Source organism: Phacochoerus africanus, chromosome 3, assembly GCF_016906955.1.
Source record: "Phacochoerus africanus isolate WHEZ1 chromosome 3, ROS_Pafr_v1, whole genome shotgun sequence".
In the NCBI taxonomy this organism is placed as follows: domain Eukaryota; kingdom Metazoa; phylum Chordata; class Mammalia; order Artiodactyla; family Suidae; genus Phacochoerus; species Phacochoerus africanus.
In genome coordinates, this window is record NC_062546.1 from 58,648,694 (window position 1) to 58,666,796 (window position 18,103).

General features: G+C 36.7%; 1 protein-coding gene across 4 annotated transcripts; it reads left to right on the forward strand.

The window, feature by feature from the left end:
• Nucleotides 1-45: 45 nt before the first annotated feature.
• On the forward strand, nt 46-16,538 carry CNOT7 (CCR4-NOT transcription complex subunit 7). Of its 4 annotated transcripts, none has more exons than XM_047771877.1 (7): nt 46-243; nt 1,745-1,955; nt 3,794-3,987; nt 6,677-6,838; nt 10,207-10,351; nt 13,193-13,303; nt 14,915-16,538. In XM_047771877.1, exons 2-7 carry the CDS (start codon nt 1,839-1,841, stop codon nt 15,041-15,043), a joined length of 858 nt encoding a protein of 285 aa, XP_047627833.1. In that variant the 5' UTR covers nt 46-243; nt 1,745-1,838; the 3' UTR covers nt 15,044-16,538. The 4 variants fall into 4 exon arrangements, with proteins under 4 accessions (XP_047627833.1, XP_047627835.1, XP_047627834.1 ...); XM_047771879.1 differs by having other exon boundaries at nt 15,412-16,538; XM_047771878.1 differs by lacking the exon at nt 1,745-1,955.
• Nucleotides 16,539-18,103: the final 1,565 nt, after the last annotated feature.

An 18,103-nucleotide genomic window follows, 5' to 3' on the forward strand; every position in this document is an offset into this window, starting at 1 on the left:
CGGCCTCCGTCAACTGCGTGCCCCGCCCCCTTCTGCGTGTCACGTCATCATCTGGCGCTCCTGCCCGGACGTGAGAAGCGACGGCGCAGCGCGGTGCAGCGCAGCTCCGGCTCCCCTTTCCCCCTTGCCGGGCGAGAGGTGTCTATGGGGCACCCGCTGCCGCCGCCGCTACCGCCACCGCCGCCGCCGGGTGCTGTCTCTATGGCGAGGAGGAAGAGGAGGAGCGCGAGCTCAGCGACACAAGTAGATCTTGCGTCTGCCACAGACCTTGGGGGGGAGGGGTGGGTTGGGGAAGTAGAAAGGGGGCGGGAACGGTGAACCTGAGAGGGTGCGCGATGGCGCCAGCTGGAGCGCGGCTGGAGGAGGAAAGGGCTGGGCGGCGGGGGGTGGGGAGGAGGGTTAACGGGGGTTGGGGGTATGTCAAGGGGATGGCGCGGAGTGATGACGCGAAGGCTTTGTACCTGGGGCTTCGATGTGGGACGGAAATTGGGAGTGGAGGGCGGTGGCCTAGATCCTCAGCTCTTGGTATTCCTTCCTTGGCGGTGCTTGGGAGTCAATCGGGCTCCAGTCAGTGGTTATCAGCACCTTCGCACTGGCTCTTTGCCAGGGAAGAGAGTTAGCTATGACTTGAATGTGTCTGTACGGTCCTCGCGTTTGGTTGGAAACCCGCCGTTCTGAGATGCTACCTCTAGTAATGAGAAGGCCTCTGGTGCCTCTTCGGGGCTTTCTGGAACTGTAGTAGAGAGAGAGCTGGTGAAAGCAATGTTAAACTACAGGTTTTTTCCAAAGTGTGTGTGTGTGTGTGTGTGTGTGTGTGTGTGTGTACGCGCGCGGGCGCGTGTGGTGTTTTTAGCAGAGTGAAGGGAGTTATACAGGAGGGTTTCCCTGCATCTTTGGTTTCTGTTCTTAGAGCACTTAGGTTACATTTGTGACTGAAGCGTTTAGAAGAGGAGGTCACAATTCCCTTTTTTACGGTTGTCTGTAATGATTTTTTCAAACATGTGTGAAAAGTGAAGGAGCATCTGGAATTTCCCTGCTCAAGCATCAAAACTTTGGTCTGTAGTGTTATAATTTTATACCATGAAACCTGTGTTATGGGCCAAAAATGTAACGCGTATTTGGTAACCAGGGAAAAATGCTCTGATTTTTAGGACATTAGAAAGAAACAATTTGAAATGGAGACACTCTATTGCTTCCTTTCTTCCATCTGCTGTTACAGACATTGAAACAGTTTCTGAGGCTGTTACTTGTTGCTCAGAAAGAGCTTTTTTTTTAATTGGTTTACTTTTGGCCCCTCCAATATGACTTGAATAAATTCCAGTAAAGTAGATTTTGTAACCATATCAGACAAATGTTCAGTTCATGAGGAATAAAAGCAAATACTACCTTTGTCTAGTAACAAAGTGACGTCTTTCACATGTAGTGGGTATTTTGCTTTTCATTTTTATCTGAAAAGGGATGTCTTTATGAAGTTCTATTCAGATAGTGAGTTGAATTCAGAGGAATCTTTAATTACTGGAAAGTTTTAAGAAATGATTGGTGTGTACACAAAAAGCACTTTTTACATAACAGGACCAGGAAGCCTGTGATGTCCTTTTTTCCCTAAGTCACCGTGTGACTTTAGACAAGTCACTTTCTAAACTTTGATTTTCTTATCAGAGACTTTGAATAATCTCTTAAGTTTTGGTCAACTCAATTATTATATAATTCAGATTTCTGATAGAGCTGGTTCTTATTTTGACAGGTACACAAATAAAGGATAAAGTATTTTATGAAATAAATCTTCAATCAAGTGTAACATTTTGATGCTTGGCAGCTAGACCCCTTGTGCCCTCACTATGCCAGCAGCAACTGTAGACCATAGCCAAAGAATTTGTGAAGTTTGGGCTTGCAACCTGGATGAAGAGATGAAGAAAATTCGTCAAGTTATCCGAAAATATAATTACGTTGCCATGGTATGCCTATGAGCAAAATCCTTAAAATTCTTTTAAGAATGAGGAAGGGGGATTTTAAATATCTCAAGTTCACCCCTTTCCTTGATTTTTTAAAAAAGGGATTAACTTAATTATGAAGAGAGAATTTTGTCAATGACCTCCAACTAAAGACCACCAAGAACACACCTGTAATGTGATGAGTTGGGTTTATTACTTATTGCCTTGAGGGAAAATCTGCTATTAGAACCATGGGGCATTTGAGTATGAGAGTGTCAGAAAGGACTTTTAGGATTTGGGCTTGTGTCAGGTGGTTTTAGGTAGGAAGTTAGGAAGCAGGGCTTTGCTCTGGATGGATAGCTGTTGGGAAGCTGGGGAAATTTTGTGATAGGGTATCTTAACGAGTCTCAACCAGAATAAAAGACTAGAATGAGGCTAAAGCTCTGAAGAAGCAACAGTCACTCATTAGCTACCATAGAAGGATGTTGGGCCATTTCTGTGGTTTGGACAATGTTTGTGCTTTTACATATGTTCAGTCATGATTACAAAGTGGCCTTGTCTGATGTTAAGAGTGTGAAATTGTTTACATTCAGCAGAAGAACCTTAGGACTTAGCTGTGAATGCCAGGTCTGCTCCAAGCAACACTAAGGCTTAATGTTAATACCAGATGGAGCTCCTGTTTGTCTTTTCTCAAACCAAAAAATTCTGATCTCCCAGTGAAGCATTGATGATTTGCAGTTTTGTGTTTGCTTTTTAATCATCAGTGGATTTCCATGAACACACTGTGCTGTTAAGTGTTTCTAGTTTTGCATATACTATTCAGTTTGCCTAGACTGTCTACTCAGTTAATTATTTTGCTTCTTTAGCACTGTCTTGGTGAACCTGCTGTTTTCTAGATTATTAGCTTCAAGAAGGGATTAGTGTCTTTAATCATCCTTTCTCCCTCCACCCCCAATACCTAGCCTAACACGTTGCATCCAATAAAGTGGTTGTTGAGTTGGACTGAATTTAGAAAAGTTTTAATTTCTTTACTGCTTCAGAGTAAGTTGTTATTTAGGTTTTGTTTTTAGTTTCCTAATTTGCATTTTAATATTAAACTGATGTATTATTAGTATATTGAATATAAGAAAATAAATATGCTTTTTTTGAGAGGAGCAGGTAGTTTGTTAAAATATAAATATTTGAGTGTACCTAGATAATGTTTTATATAATAGATGTTCTTACCCATAATTAGAATTGAAGTTATTTTTTTCCAGTAGAAATTCATTCAGATAATTTATTTCTCAGGCGATAAGGAATGAAAAACGTTAGAGATGCCATAACATTTTACAGGAATAAGTGGTGGCATGAAGTTTTTAAGGTCATGCTTTCTTTGGACTGTAAAAAGAATACTGTTTTAGCACAAGAAATTAAGGTTTTGGTGTTTAGATAAACCTTATTTCAGAAAAACAGTTGGAAAGTATGATGCATTTTCTATTCTTTTTAACCAGTTCTTCATTGATTTTAACATTAGAATACTGTGAGCATAGTTACACATACCTTTTGAGAAACATGTATTTGTGATTTTTTTCCTCCTTCCTTGGGAATACTTAGTTGCATGTATTGTGTGTATCTTACACATAGTAATTTTTTTACTGATACAGTATTTAAAGTAAGTCATTTAAGTTTGAAGAGTTTTATTTTATGGTTCTAAAAAGTAATGCTCTTCCTAGTTAAAAGGTACTTTGTAATCGAATATGAATTGTGTAGAACATCACCTATATCAAGAGTCTTTGACTTGTACCCCAAATTAATTATTTTAATTATTTGTGGATTGTGCTTTCAACCATTTAGTAAATAATAAACCTTAAAATATTTTACAGGACACCGAGTTTCCAGGTGTGGTTGCAAGACCCATTGGAGAATTCAGGAGTAATGCCGACTATCAGTACCAACTATTGCGGTGTAATGTAGACTTGTTAAAGATAATTCAGCTAGGACTGACATTTATGAATGAGCAAGGAGAATACCCTCCAGGAACTTCAACTTGGCAGTTTAATTTTAAATTTAATTTGACGTAAGTGGGAAATAAATATAATTCAAACCTGTTTTAGTTTGATTTTAGAAGTGAATTTCCCTGAAATGTGACAAATGAAATTCTAATTAAATTTGGTATCATTATCCTGGAAATACTTAAAACCTTAAATTTCACAAGATGTTTTTGTTTTTGTTTTTGTTTTTGTTTTTATGGGGCAAAAAAATCAGGATAAAGAAGACTTTTAAATTCTAATATTTTGAGTTTTAGAGATGTTACTTGAAAAGTATGACTGGCACTACTTTGAAATTTGGAAAATTGGGTATTGAAAGTACTCAATAGAATAAATAACCGTATCTTAATTTTGCTTTCAAACTTTGGAATTTGAAACATACATGTCTTTGTTGTAATAATTATTCTTCTTGTGAAGAGATTTTTATTATGGTCATACTTCAGTTTATGTGTAGATTACACATCAAAAGTGCTAAGATATTTTTTAGAAACTTGAGTGCCTTTTCCTTTCATATCAGTATTTTATAATGCTTATTTTTCTAGTCAAGCCCATAGAACTTTTTATCAGTTATATATAGGAGGAGTAATAGTAGCCTTGAGCCTGGTATTTCTTTTAGAAACAATTCGGAATCTGAATTCTTACTCAAATCCTGGATCAGAACCCAGTTTCCTTGCTTATACTACTTCTATATCATTGGTAGGAGTAGTCTTGATAGTTTTGGGAAGTTTCCACTGATTGGGGGTGAGGGCAGATTGGTTACAAACTGTAAGATGGGAAATGTTTGATACATTTTGAGTATGTTACTATACTGCGCTATTCTTCTACTGCACAGCCTCTGCTTGTGTCATATGATCTAACATCTGATTTGAAAAATAGTAAAAGAAGCTGTAGGACAATGAATGGTGGTGCCATTGTAAGAACCTCCCATTCTCTGGGATGTGCTATTTAGCATATAAGATCTAAAGAAAAGCAGGGCTGATGATTTTAGATGGTCAATGGTGCAGTAGTATGGCTATGTTTAGCCTGTTTCACTCTGTTGGATTTAATAATGTACTTTCTGGAATTTCGTAAAGGGTACAAGGTACTCTCATCTATTCAAACTGACAGTAACCTTTTATAAGTATGTAGTTCTCAAAATTGCCTTTTCTCCTTTTCCGGAAAGATAACCCTTTTTAAGATTAGTATTCTGCTATTTCCTTGGTTCCATGTTATTTTTTTTTTCAAAGTTCATCATTAGAACATTGTTCTTTACTAAGGTATTGTTGTGATCTCAGTACGTGAGTAGGAGGACACCGATCAGTGTTTCAGTTTTGGTTAAGTTGACATTTTTTTTTTTTCTAGAAACATTTTTGTTTTAATAACTGCTTTGTTATTAAAATCTTTGAAAGACATTTTTTCTTATACAGAATACTGCTATAGTTTTGCTACCATTCATACTAACATTAATGTCTTAAGAGATGTTTAAGGGTAGAGTGGAAAATATTTAACTAGAGAGGGTCAGTTGGAGGATAAAACCAGTACCATGTGATGTGGAGAAAGAACGGTGAACATGAACAGAATCTTGGATATTTCAAAGAAAGATGAAAATTGGCTTTTTCATTGATTGCCTAGACTGAATGTGTCAGCACCTGTGCTGGGCACCAGGAACATAGTGTTGAGAAAAGTTGGTCATGGTCATTATAACCTAGTGTTATAATTATGTCTTCTGTTTTCTTTTGCCCAAGTCCAAGAATTAGAATTGGTAGGTCCAGATCAGTGTTTGGTAATTCACTGTAAACTGGATTTGAAGTTGATATGTACATGAAAATTGAAGTAGAATATGATATCTGATGGTGAAACACCAGAGGTTTTTCTCTTGGAGATTGTGACTTAAATGGTCCAGGTGTGGGACTTGGGAATCCATATTTTTGCTAAGTTCTCTGAATGTTGGTTATCATTGGGCAAGTTTGGGAAATAATGGTTTAAATAATATGATACTCCCTGGTGACATAACATTGAACAAAACAGACAAAAATCATCGCCCTCTTGTAGCTTAAATTCTTATTTAAGTTTAGATATCCTAGCTTGATTTTTGAAAGGTAGTCTTCTAGGAATAAGGTTAGGAGAGCAGAGTTATTCTAGCAGAGTTCTTCATTTTAAGCAGTTTACTGCTTATCGGAGCCATTTGAAAGGCTCATCGTTAGAGGAGGCATCTCCTTTTTATTTAAGATAGAATGTAGTTTCACTCAGTCACATCAGATGCTTCGCATTTGGTCTTCTTCCTGGTACTGCCGAGAGCCTGGGAGTTGGACCCAGGCCCTCACCCCTGTGGCTGCGGTTCCATTTGGCAGCATTAAAGTGGCTGCTGAGACCAAAAACCCCTGACAGAAATGTGTCTGTTACTTTGTGGTGGTAATGGCTGGTGAGTAGAAGACACTTTTTTTCCCCAAACCCAGTTAAATTTATTTAACTTGTGAACCGCTAATGAAATTGATAGTATAGATTAAAATCTTACCATTGGATTGTTCTGAATGATTATTATTTACTGTATGAACATTTTTCCACAATACTTAATGACCATTATATTTAAATTGTATTTTCACTCCATATATGCAAAGCTTTGGAATTAAACGCCAATCTTCTCTCTCGTTACTGACATTACAGTTTTAGATGTAAATGGGAGAAAATCAGTTTGAAGTATGACACTTTTGAATGTTGTCTTTCTTTTTCTCCTGCCAGGGAGGACATGTATGCCCAAGACTCTATAGAGCTACTAACAACATCTGGTATCCAGTTTAAAAAACATGAGGAGGAAGGAATTGAAACCCAGTACTTTGCCGAACTTCTTATGACTTCAGGAGTAGTCCTCTGTGAAGGGGTCAAATGGTTATCATTTCATAGGTAAAAAGATTGCCTTGAAAGTGGCATTTGTGTTACCATTTCCTAATTGCTTCACACTTGGTTTGGGTCACTCTGTCAGCAATTTCAGGCTTAGTTCTACAAAGTATTGGCTGCCATATAGCAGTCTCTTAACTCTCCAGGCTAATTGAAAAGTTAATTTAATGATATGGGATCCATTTTAGGCTGTCAAAGAGATAGTATTGCATAGTCGAAAGAGGGCAGGCTGGAAAAGTAGACCTTGGTTTAAGTTCAGCAATCCCAGAGTTCCCTTCGTGGCTCAGCAGTAACGAGCCCAAGTAGTATTCATGAGGATGCCAGTTCAATCCCAAGCCTTGCTCAGTGGGTTAAGGATCCAGCATTTCCGTGAGCTGTGATGTAGGTCGCAGATGTGGCTCAGATCCCAAGTGGCTGTGACTGTGGTGTAGGCCAGCAGCTGCAGCTCCGATTTGACCCCTAGCCTTGGAACTACCATATACCACTGGTATGTGGAAAAATATATATTTTTTGGTGAGGTGAGGGCCTGGGTCCAAAATCAATCGATCGATCCATCCCTCCATCCAGCAGTGCCATTTGGAATCTGTGTTACCTAGGGTTATTTAACATTTCTAAGCCTTAGAATGGAAACATTTATTCATTTTAAAAGTATTTATTTGTTATCCTTCATATGCCAAGCACTATGATAATATTGTAGGAATTAAGCTATGAACAAAACAGACTAAAATCTTTGATTTCATGGAGTTCACATTCTGGTGGGAGTAGACAGACAAGTTTTTTAAATGATGAAATGTATATTTTAGTTTGTTAGATGGTGGTAAATGCTACGGAAAAAAATTGATAAAGAGAAAGCTAGAGGTGTGTGTGGTGGATTTTAATTTTTTTTTTAATTTATTTTTTGTTTGTTTGTTTGTTTTGTCTTTTTGCCATTTCTTGGGCCGCTCCCGCGGCATATGGAGGTTCCCAGGCTAGGGTTCTAATCGGAGCTGTAGCCACCGGCCTACGCCAGAGCCACACCCACGCGGGATCCGAGCCACGTCTGCAACCTACACCACAGCTCACGGCAACGCCGGATCGTTAACCCACTGAGTGAGGGCAGGGACCGAACCCGCAACCTCATGGTTCCTAGTTGGATTCGTTAACCACTGCGCCACGATGGGAACTCCGATTTTAATTTTTTTAAATAGGATATTAGGAAGAAATACTTAGAATTAGCTTAAATTGTTTTAATGATCAGTAGTGACATATTTAAAGCATCTAGTAAAGTGCTCTACACACAGTAAATTCTCAATAAATGGTAGTTTTTAATTCTTATCATACAATTAGGTTGTTGAGAATTTCTGGAAAGGAAATTCTATTTTGTATAAACAGACTTTTAGCTAAGAGAAAGAGTTTTCCTATCTAAGTAAACTACATTAAACTGGCAACTCAGGGACTAAAAGTGCTTCGGGAATGATTTTATTTGGCCTTTTGTTATGTTTTTAAAATGCATTGAATTATGCAGGTATTAATATTTTCACACTTGGTCTACTTTACACATTAAAAAAAAAAAGTTTCTGCATGCTGTGTAATTTCCAGCACTGGCCTCAGTAATAAATGAGACTAGTGAAGGACTGTTCATACCGTCAACCTTAGCGCAGTACTAAGCAGTCATTTTTGAGCTGGAGTATTGAACTTACTCATATCCACCTATCTTCTTTTCTCTGTTTTCCTTCACTTGAGTCTGTACCTCAGGAAATGAGGCTTAAGTCTCTGGTAATTTGAGGGATGTTTTTTGAGTTCTTTTTTCACTTCCCTAGTCTTGAAGATACAAAAGAACTGGAAAGCATTGTCCTCTTTTTAACTATGTATGATATGTTCTTTCATTCAAAAAATAGTCTGAGGCATTACTTGTTTTAGGCATTGGAATATTAAGATGAATAAAAACAGGGAGTTCCCTGGTGGTCTAATGGTTAGGATTCAGCAGCCTGGGTTCAATCCCTGGTCTGGGAACTGAGATTCCACTTCAAGGATGCCTGTCATAGCCAAAAAAAATTTTTTCAATATTTTTATAAAAGATGAACAAAAACAGGGGTCATGTCTTAGAGTCTAGGTTTGACTATTTGAGTATTTGTCAAGATATGTAAGATTTCATTCTCCTAAATGTCATTAAATATTTTCTTCATAGTCTTATTTCTAGTAGATAAGGACTTAAGAAATTTATAAATACTAAATTCTAAAACAACCTTGTTTTTACCTAGTAGTAAGCAAATATATTGACTTGTATTTTAGGTAGACAAAGAAGTTACTTTCTTGTCAACTGCCAGAAATTTAAAGGTTTCTAGTGTTTGTTTATACTTTGATATTCCTTAATGGTCTTCAGTATTAAAAATTTGTTTTTCTCCGTGTTAAGAAGTATAATTCTAAACCTTGAATAGAAATTTATTTGTAATCTTCCTTTAAAAGATATCTTAGTAGCATCTGTCATCAAATATTTGAGTCCCAACTAAATGGAAAAATTTTTTTAAGATGTGATACCTCCCTTTAAACGCATGGAGAAGACAATACCTACGCTTTAAAGGGTGATAAAAAAGAACTTGTCTGAGAACTCTGTGGGAGCTGGGCTCTTTAGGGAAGGCTTCGGATAGAGGTCCTTAAAGGTAGACAGGGAGAAGGAGGTGCGATTGTGGGGGAAATGTGGGGCGATATAAACCTGTGGCGAAAGCTAAACAACAGGAAGAGGAGATCGTGAGAGTGTGGGAGTTTTTTATTCTCTAGTTAGTAGTTCTCAGCTTTTGCTACCTTCCTTCTTTCATGAGCAACATTCCTATCTCTTGGGGATTGAGATAGGAACAGAATTTTGAGTGAAGAGAGTACTTATTAATAAAATCACTTAAGGGAAGTGAAAATACTTTGTTAGAGAATTACACTCTGGATTTTTGAAGTATGTGACCTCTTTATATAAAAAATGGGAGGATATGCATTAATTTTTGCCTTCTAAATGCCAATTCTCTATCTTTTGGCTTTTTTCCAAGTTTCCATTCATCTTTAATTTTTCAGATGTTTGCTGTGGACAGCTTGATACCCCTTAGAAAGTTTTCTATTTAAGGATTACAGAATGGTAGTTTGGTAGTTCAGTGACACATCTGGGCTGGTAGCAGAGATCTGTATATTGGTATTCCTGGATGATGAATGACAGGTTCTTACCGCTCTCTGTAAATGATGGCATTTTCCCATTATAAACATGTTCATTTTCTCTGTTCTTTTGTGCCCTTTTTTTTCTGGTTGATTCCTTTTTTTCCCCCTGCATAATGACTCACTTAAAAGAAAAAAAATTATTTTTTCATCTCTATGGTATTTATGTTACTCTTCTTTATTCTTTAACCCTTTTCTAGTGGTTATGACTTTGGCTACTTAATCAAAATCCTGACCAACTCTAACTTGCCTGAAGAAGAACTTGACTTCTTTGAGATCCTTCGATTGTTTTTTCCCGTCATTTATGATGTGAAGTACCTCATGAAGAGCTGCAAAAATCTCAAAGTAAGGCTTTGAGTGGCTTTATCTGTAATCAGCACACTATTCAGAGCGGGTGACTGACTTATGCTGGGCTAAGGTGTTGCTTGAAACCCTGTTTTTAAGTTTTATGTTAAATGCAGGTACACAGAGTTCCTGTCATGGCTCAGCGGAAAGGAATCTGACTTGCTCAATGGGTTAAGGATCTGGTGTTGCTGTGAGCTGTGGTGTAGGTCGCAGATGCGGCTTGGATCTGGTATTGCTGTGGCTGTGGTGTAGGTCGAAGATGCAGCTTGGATCTGGTGTTGCTGTGGCTGTGGTGTAGACCAGCGGCTACAGCTCTGATTTGACCCCTAGCCTGGGAACCTCCCTATGCCACGGGTATAGCCCTAAAAAGACCAAAAAAAAAAAAAAAGAAAGAAAAAATAAATGAAGGTACATTATCTGTGCATAAATAATAATTTATAGGAAATCCTTTTTTAAAGGATTTTAAATATATATTGGCAGAGTAAGTTTTCTGCAAGATTCAAACCAAAGATGAGATCTTTGTCATTACTTGCCAGATTGAAAATCATAAGCCAGCACAGAAACTGGTTCTTGGGCACAAAAGTGCAAGCTCTCCCTCTCTCCCAACATGCATAATCCTTCTAAGCAAGATGAAGTCTGAAGTGGCCAGCCTTGTGCAGATGTTGTCAATCGTGTGGCAAAAAGAGTTTCCCCTTCAGCTTATCTTGACTAAGAGATGTTATTGGGTCTAGTCACAGGGTCATGTTCCTAGGAATAAACTATATATCTAAAAGGATTTTTTCCCCCAGCCCATGGTTGTCAACTTGTTAGTAAGTGCTATAGTTAGGTGGGTAGTTTCTGTTTAGACAGCCACTTACATTCTGGCACTTTACCATGTGTATAATAATTTTTACTTCTGAATGCTATTTCTTTCAAAAACAAACTGTCTTTAATAAGGAAAAGGGCCCCTTTACTTTCAGAATGAATTCACTTATGGGGGTACAGACCCCAGAGCAATGTAGTGGTTTTATTTCTCAGGTATGTGTAATTAAGCTGTAACTGAAGAAAGACATTTAGGTAAAGTGGTTGCTTCATAGAATCTACATCAAGGATGATCAAATTTTCTCCTCCCTAGCTTTTTAGAAAGGCAAGGAAAGTTTTACTTTTAGGAGATGGTAAAAACTTTAAGAACTTTACCTTTATGCTGAAAGAAATAATTTAGGAAGCAAATAAGGAAAATTTGCTTTTGACAGATGAATTGAAAATCGTAAGAGAAGCAGTCTTTGGGCCAAAGTTTGCTTGCCTCATTACAGGATACAGCATATAACAAGGGAAATTTTTAAGAAAGTTAATAACTTCATGTTTGTAACACCTAAGAATAGCAGAATTTTATGCAATTTGAAGAGACTCCTGTGACTTAAGTGAACTTGCACTAGACTGTCTTTACTCTGGAAAGGATACCTCCTGAAAGTATTGCATGCTGAGAATCCAAGGCCTAAATGTTGTAATCTGGCTGTGGAAATCCTTTTTAAAATTGACATATCTGTACAAAGACAGTTTTTGAGAACAGAGAACCAAATTATTGTTCATTATGCATGTGTTATTGGAAAATTACATATTTTGATTGTGCCCTGAGTAACTAGCTGTGTGAAAATTTAGGCTAATGACAAAGGTACTTTTTGACCTATAGTCAGTGGTAGTGAGTGACTATTCTGTTGCTCTCCTAAGCAGCTGCTAATGATACCTAATCCTTGTGCTATTTTTAGCACTGAAGCTACTGCCTTGCAAAGTACTGTTTCAAGCTGTGATGTAGTGAAGGGCTAGTTTGCTGGTAGAGGCCTTAACAATTTACAGAAGAATTTCTTTGTTTCTTTGTCCTGATGCTTGTTTCTTTCCTTTCTCTCCTCCCAGTTTCTCCCAGTTTAGTCTCCTTCCTTCCCTCCCTCTCCATTATTCCCTTTCTTTTCCTTTCCTTCAATCTCATTATCTTTCTTTTTTAATTCCAGCAATATTGACATAGATGGGTGTTTAGTAGATCCTTCCAAGGAGATGTATTCTTTTTTTTTTTTTTTTTTTGCTTTTTAGGGCCACGCCCAGGGCATATGGAAGTTTCCAGGCTAGTGGTCAAATTGGAGCTACAGCTGCCAGCCTACTCCACAGCCACAGCAACACGGGATCCAATCTGGGTCTGCAACCTGCACACAGCTCATGGCAATGCCAGATCCCCGGCCCACTGAGTAAGGCCAGGGATCAAACCTGCATCCTCATGGATACTAGTCAGATTCCTTTCCGCTAAGCCACAACAAGAACTCCCAGAAGTTGTATTCTTATAACGACATATTCTTTTCCTTAATAAACAAAACCATAGTTAAGCACTTAGTTAATTCTTATGGATTTGACTAGTCATGATAGCTTTGTTTTGTGGAAATTATTTAGATTAAATTACTGAGAGACAGATTGGTGTGAAACTTAAAAGAAAGTTTACCTTCTCCAGTCAGTTTTATAATGGATGGATGGGTGGATGAATGGACTGTGAAGGTGCTCATAAATGTTACCCTGTATACCTGTTACCTTGTATACTATCTGCTTCCCTCATAATTTACTTGCCTATTACATGCCTTACATAGTACAGTGAAGATAAATTTTCTTAGTTGGGATCTCATTTTCTATTCAATTATAAATATCTCCCACATTCTATAAATACATCAGTAATTCATATTCTCTCTTTTTTTGCTGATCTTCATAAGGTCCGTCTTTACATACTAAAGTTCATTTCTATTTCAGTCATTGTCTTAATATGATTTGTGAATTCAGGTGTTGCAATGATTCTTTCTTTTGACAGGCAATTTTTCTTTCTTGTAGGGTGGTCTACAGGAAGTCGCTGAACAGTTAGAGCTGGAACGGATAGGACCACAACATCAGGCAGGATCTGACTCATTGCTCACAGGAATGGCCTTTTTCAAAATGAGAGAAGTATGAAGACATCAGTGCCTTTTTCTCAGTTGGTTATTAAGTTGAGAACATTAAAATCTGATGGCAAAAGTTTGGGGGCAATAAGTACTTATTAGTTGAAGATAAAATTACAGGTACCATGTAAGTCATATCTACCGCACTTGAATGAAAGTAATCAAAAATAAGTCACCTTGAAATGTAGTTCAGAGGGAAATGAAAAGAATAAGTTCTTCGTAGAATAGACTATTTAAACTATTTTAGAAATCATGTAGGTCCAGCCATACTGTTTTTTAGGTGAGGAACCTGAGGCTTTTATCGAAGGTCATACACATTACTAAGGGGACAACTCCAGAGTACTTTCTGTGGACCACATCAGTGTTGCTTCTCTCAAGTCAAGGAATCCTGATGTTAAGTTTCCCCCAGCATCGTCTTGTCTTAGGTTAAACTGCTGATAAAAATACTGTTTGCTCTTGCCATTCTTCAGTACTTTGAGGATCTGCAGAGTAGGACCCATGCTTTAGTAGATTCTTACAAAGAGGTTTTGAATTCTAAAGGGGTTAAATAAATCTGAAATAGTAGTTAAATCAAAAATCATGTTGGACAGATGCTCCTAAAGTGGCAAAAGGCAGAGATAAATTCTTCAAATATAAAGAAGGTATGGAAAAATGAAATTTAACGAACCCAAGTCTACTTAAGTGATAGGCACAGGTATACTGTACCACAGGTAAATGCAAAGGAAAAAAAAGTCGCTTGTAGAAAACAAAACAATAGACTTTTTGCTTATAAAAAAATTTCCTCTTTGCAAAAATATTTACTGTAGAATTTTTTGAGTATATACTCAGATATTAAAGAAATTACTGAGAACAACACTTCTGGGATTTAAAACTTTTTGTAGAAATATACTAATAATACATATAATAGGAAGCATAGAACTTATGTTAAGTGGTATTGATTCAGAAGTGATTTGGGCTGTCTATTCATGACAAGTAAATGTTTTGTTGTTTTGTACTTCTTCCCAGTGCTACATTAAAGAATTAAGACAACATTTTGGATTTTCAGCTTTGCATTTAAAAAAATGCCTTAATGGTTCAATTATTGGTAGATTCTGTTACTGATTTGTTGTCTATATTTTTCTTGGCTTTATTAAGGATAGTAACCTAATGTAAATGTTCAGATTTAACTATTCAGACATGTTTGGGTTTGATTTTTTCCTACCAGCTTAGTAGCACAAGGACCCAAGGCTACTTATAAATCTTAACTCCCCCTCCTCTGCTCATTATTGGCTACTTTCATTCATTCTCATGATTATTGTTAAATTAATGGAATTAAAAATACCTGCCATTTTTCCATGATTATAGATTCTCATAAAAATGGTCTGAGTGTTAATAGGTGTGTGTTGGTATATTTTTGGTAGTCTTTTTTTTTTTTTTTTTGGTTTCTTTTGAGCTCTGTACTTCTTGAGAACATCAGTCTTAAACATTTAATGTGTGGCTTCAGAGGAGCACCATAGAGAAGAGCTGTCATTATAGTTAGTGAACAGAGTCATTACTTACATTGCTGAAGTTTAAATTACCAGTGGTACCTTTTGGTTAAAATTATCTTTTTTTTTTTTTTTCCAAAATTCCTTTTTAGATGTTCTTTGAAGATCATATTGATGATGCCAAATATTGTGGTCATTTGTATGGCCTTGGTTCTGGTTCATCCTATGTACAGAATGGCACAGGGAATGCATATGAAGAGGAAGCCAACAAGCAGTCATGACATGAAATAGTTCTTTTTATTTTATTTGAGCAACACACATGCTTGTATATAGGTTTTATCTCTGGTTTAATCCCTTGAACAATAGACATTACTTTTTTTTTTTCATAGCTCATTTTATTTTCTGCCTTTCAGTACTAAGTATGACCATTCCTATCTCAGATCTTAATAAATAGAAAAGCATTCAGGTTAAATCTGGCCTTAATATACTTGTTAGTAGGCGTGTGTGACAGAGTGGGGAAAGCTACATCATATTGAATACTTTGATAAACTTTACCTACTTGAGCTTGGTTTGTTTTTTCCCTTTCCGAAATTAACTAGCACTGACTGTAATTTATTTCCCTGTTTCATGTCTCCCTTCCATTCTGCAGGAGTTTTAGCTATTTGAAATTGTGGACCATCAATTTTGCACTTTAGAGAGTGATTCTGACTCAAATCCTCTGTTTTATCAGCAATTTTGGTTTTCTTGCTCTTAGCTGGAAAAATGACCATCTGCCAACTCTATGCAGTATTTGTTTTTGACCCACGGAATATAGCACATGCATTGTGCAAATGGTTGATTCAGCAAGACTACAAAAAAAAAAGACAAAAAACTACTGAGGAGCTTAGTAACTGCTGTTTCTGTACGTAGTATTTAATCTTCCAAGCACATCTAGTGTCTGTCAGTTTCTAATTGGCATGTGTAGGCTGCTCTGTGACTGAAGAATTTTTCAAACCAGCTTTACACCCTTCAGGAAAAATTGTTTGTGATTGGATATTTAGTGTCTGCCGGGAAATTGGTATCCAAGATACTGAAGCTGCAGTTATTTTATGATAGCACACTTCCCTTGATCTGCTTGTTTTTATTCCATCGCTGTTCACCCTTAATTTTTAAAAATTTTATAGCCATACTCGATGCTCTTGATTTGTTGATTCCACAAATCAATTTCATTAAGATCCAAAGATAGCAAGTCTTGAGGTATATTTTGTACCAAATTAAATTAGAGGACAAAAAATTTGTGCTTTCATAGTTGCTACAAAGATAAATAATGGAGAGATTTGGTGCAAAACAACAAAATACAAAAAAAATGTATTTATTAGCTATATATACATATATAGCTAATAAAATTACCTGAGGAGTGTAATGCTTGTTTATTTTTTTGTGTATATCTTTGCAATCTATTTTATATATATGGACAGAAGAGACTGTGAAATATTTAGCCATGCAGAACATGTGACCAGACCAGAGCATGTGTAGGAAGACATTTTGGTAATCATTAACTCTGCCCTGAAATGATGGACAAGTTATGATGTGTGTTGTCTACACTTCAATCAGTAATATTAGCAGATCTCCAAATGTTAGCCACATTGGTTTGTTTCCCTTGTACATTCTTTATTCATGATATTTCAATGCTGTAACTGGGTGGTCCTTTTTAAACAAAACATTATTTGCGAAACAGAGGGTATTATTTGTTTTTAAAGCTTTTGTAAATAAAGGCTTCAGAAATGTTTTCTTATATATGTTCATGACTGGTAATTTTGTTTTAGAAATATTTGGGGGATATTGTGTTTTGTTTTTTTAATTTGGGCAGTTGAACAGAACTCAGTAGCTTCATTCACCACCTGATTTTTAATGTTTTAATTGAAAAATCAACCTGAGTCATTTTTTGCATTTCAACACTGTTGACTTTTTTATGCATACCTGAACTAGATGTTAAGAATTGACTTGTCTCCCCTTTCCAAGAATACATTTATTCCGAAAGACTTAAAAGTAAATGCCTTTGGTAACTTACTGTGACTTCTTTTTAGAGCCAATACAATGTAGCAGATATCTAATTTTTTATTTTGATCTTCACCTCTTTGAAAAAAAATAGGAATTATAGAGATTGCCTTTTGAATAGCTATGTACTTGCTGAATTTCCTAGTTTGTATCGACTTTGATTTTTGTCTCTAAGAGCTAATATATTTTATAACTTCTAAAAGAGGAACATTATAACCTTTACTAAATCTAGCTTTTGGATAAAAGCTATTTGGTTGATAGTTTTTTTAGTGTTCCTAAGCCATTAATTCTGGACTCACCATATTCTGTTAAATCTCCTAGAGCAAGCATCAGCAGAGTATGGCCTACCAACCAAAATCAGCCTGCTGCCTGTTTTTGTATGGCTGGTTGAGATGAGAATGGATTTTACAATTTTTAAAGTGGTTGGTGGAAAACAATAGTATTTTCTGACATGTGAAAATTACGTAATGTCCATAAATAAAGTTTTTTGGAATGCAACCACATTCATCATTTATGTACCACATGGCTACCTTTGCACTACAGTGGGAAAGCTGAGTAGCTGCTACAGAAACTGCCTCTAGCATTCTTATCATTTCATATTTCTGCTTGGCATGCTGTAAAATCAGTGATGCAGATAATGACCTGACAGCATTTGTTGTGCCTTATCTCTACCACAATTCTTTTTTTTCTGTTACTAATTCTCAAAACTGGAAAGGTGCTCTTTGAATGGTGTGCTTTTAGGTATGTTGGAGTGCGGATTTATATTATCAAATTATATGGTAAAATATTGGGTTTATTATGCAGTGAAACTAATAGCTGCTAAAAAAAAAATACATGTTGACATAACCAGACTAAGCATCCTTCACAATATACCCAACTCAGAGTTCCCGTAGTGGCAGGGTGGTTAACAAATCTGACTAGGAACCATGAGGTTGCGGGTTTGATCCCTGCCCTTGCTCACTGGGTTAAGGATCTGGTGTTGCCGTGAGCTGTGGTATCAATTCTTTAATTCAGTATCAACGGAATTCTACTCTGGGGCATTATGGTTTTTTCTCAAATTTGATTAAGCACCTTTAACTGTCAAACAGCTAATAAGGATTAAATTCACATCAGGATTGAACTCTTTACAGTGTTGAACCTTCCTGGAAGATGCAATATAAATCAGTTTGTTTTCATGAATCATAAGATACTGTCCTTTCTGAGCAATGAGAAGCTTCTTTAGCATTAACCAGAGCTTGAAATCACTTACCTAAGGCCCCTTTGGTTTAATTGGTACTCAGAAATAAGTCAACATGAAAGATGGA

What these genes read in the sequence shown, in the direction of transcription:
- CNOT7 (XM_047771877.1), top strand. Translation starts at nt 1,839, where the DNA reads ATGCCAGCAGCAACTGTAGACCATAGCCAAAGAATTTGTGAAGTTTGG. An exon ending in AATTTTAAATTTAATTTGAC is followed by an intron (nt 3,988 to 6,676) that starts GTAAGTGGGAAA and finishes TTCTCCTGCCAG; the next exon opens with GGAGGACATGTATGCCCAAG. An exon ending in CCTTTTTCAAAATGAGAGAA is followed by an intron (nt 13,304 to 14,914) that starts GTATGAAGACAT and finishes ATTCCTTTTTAG; the next exon opens with ATGTTCTTTGAAGATCATAT.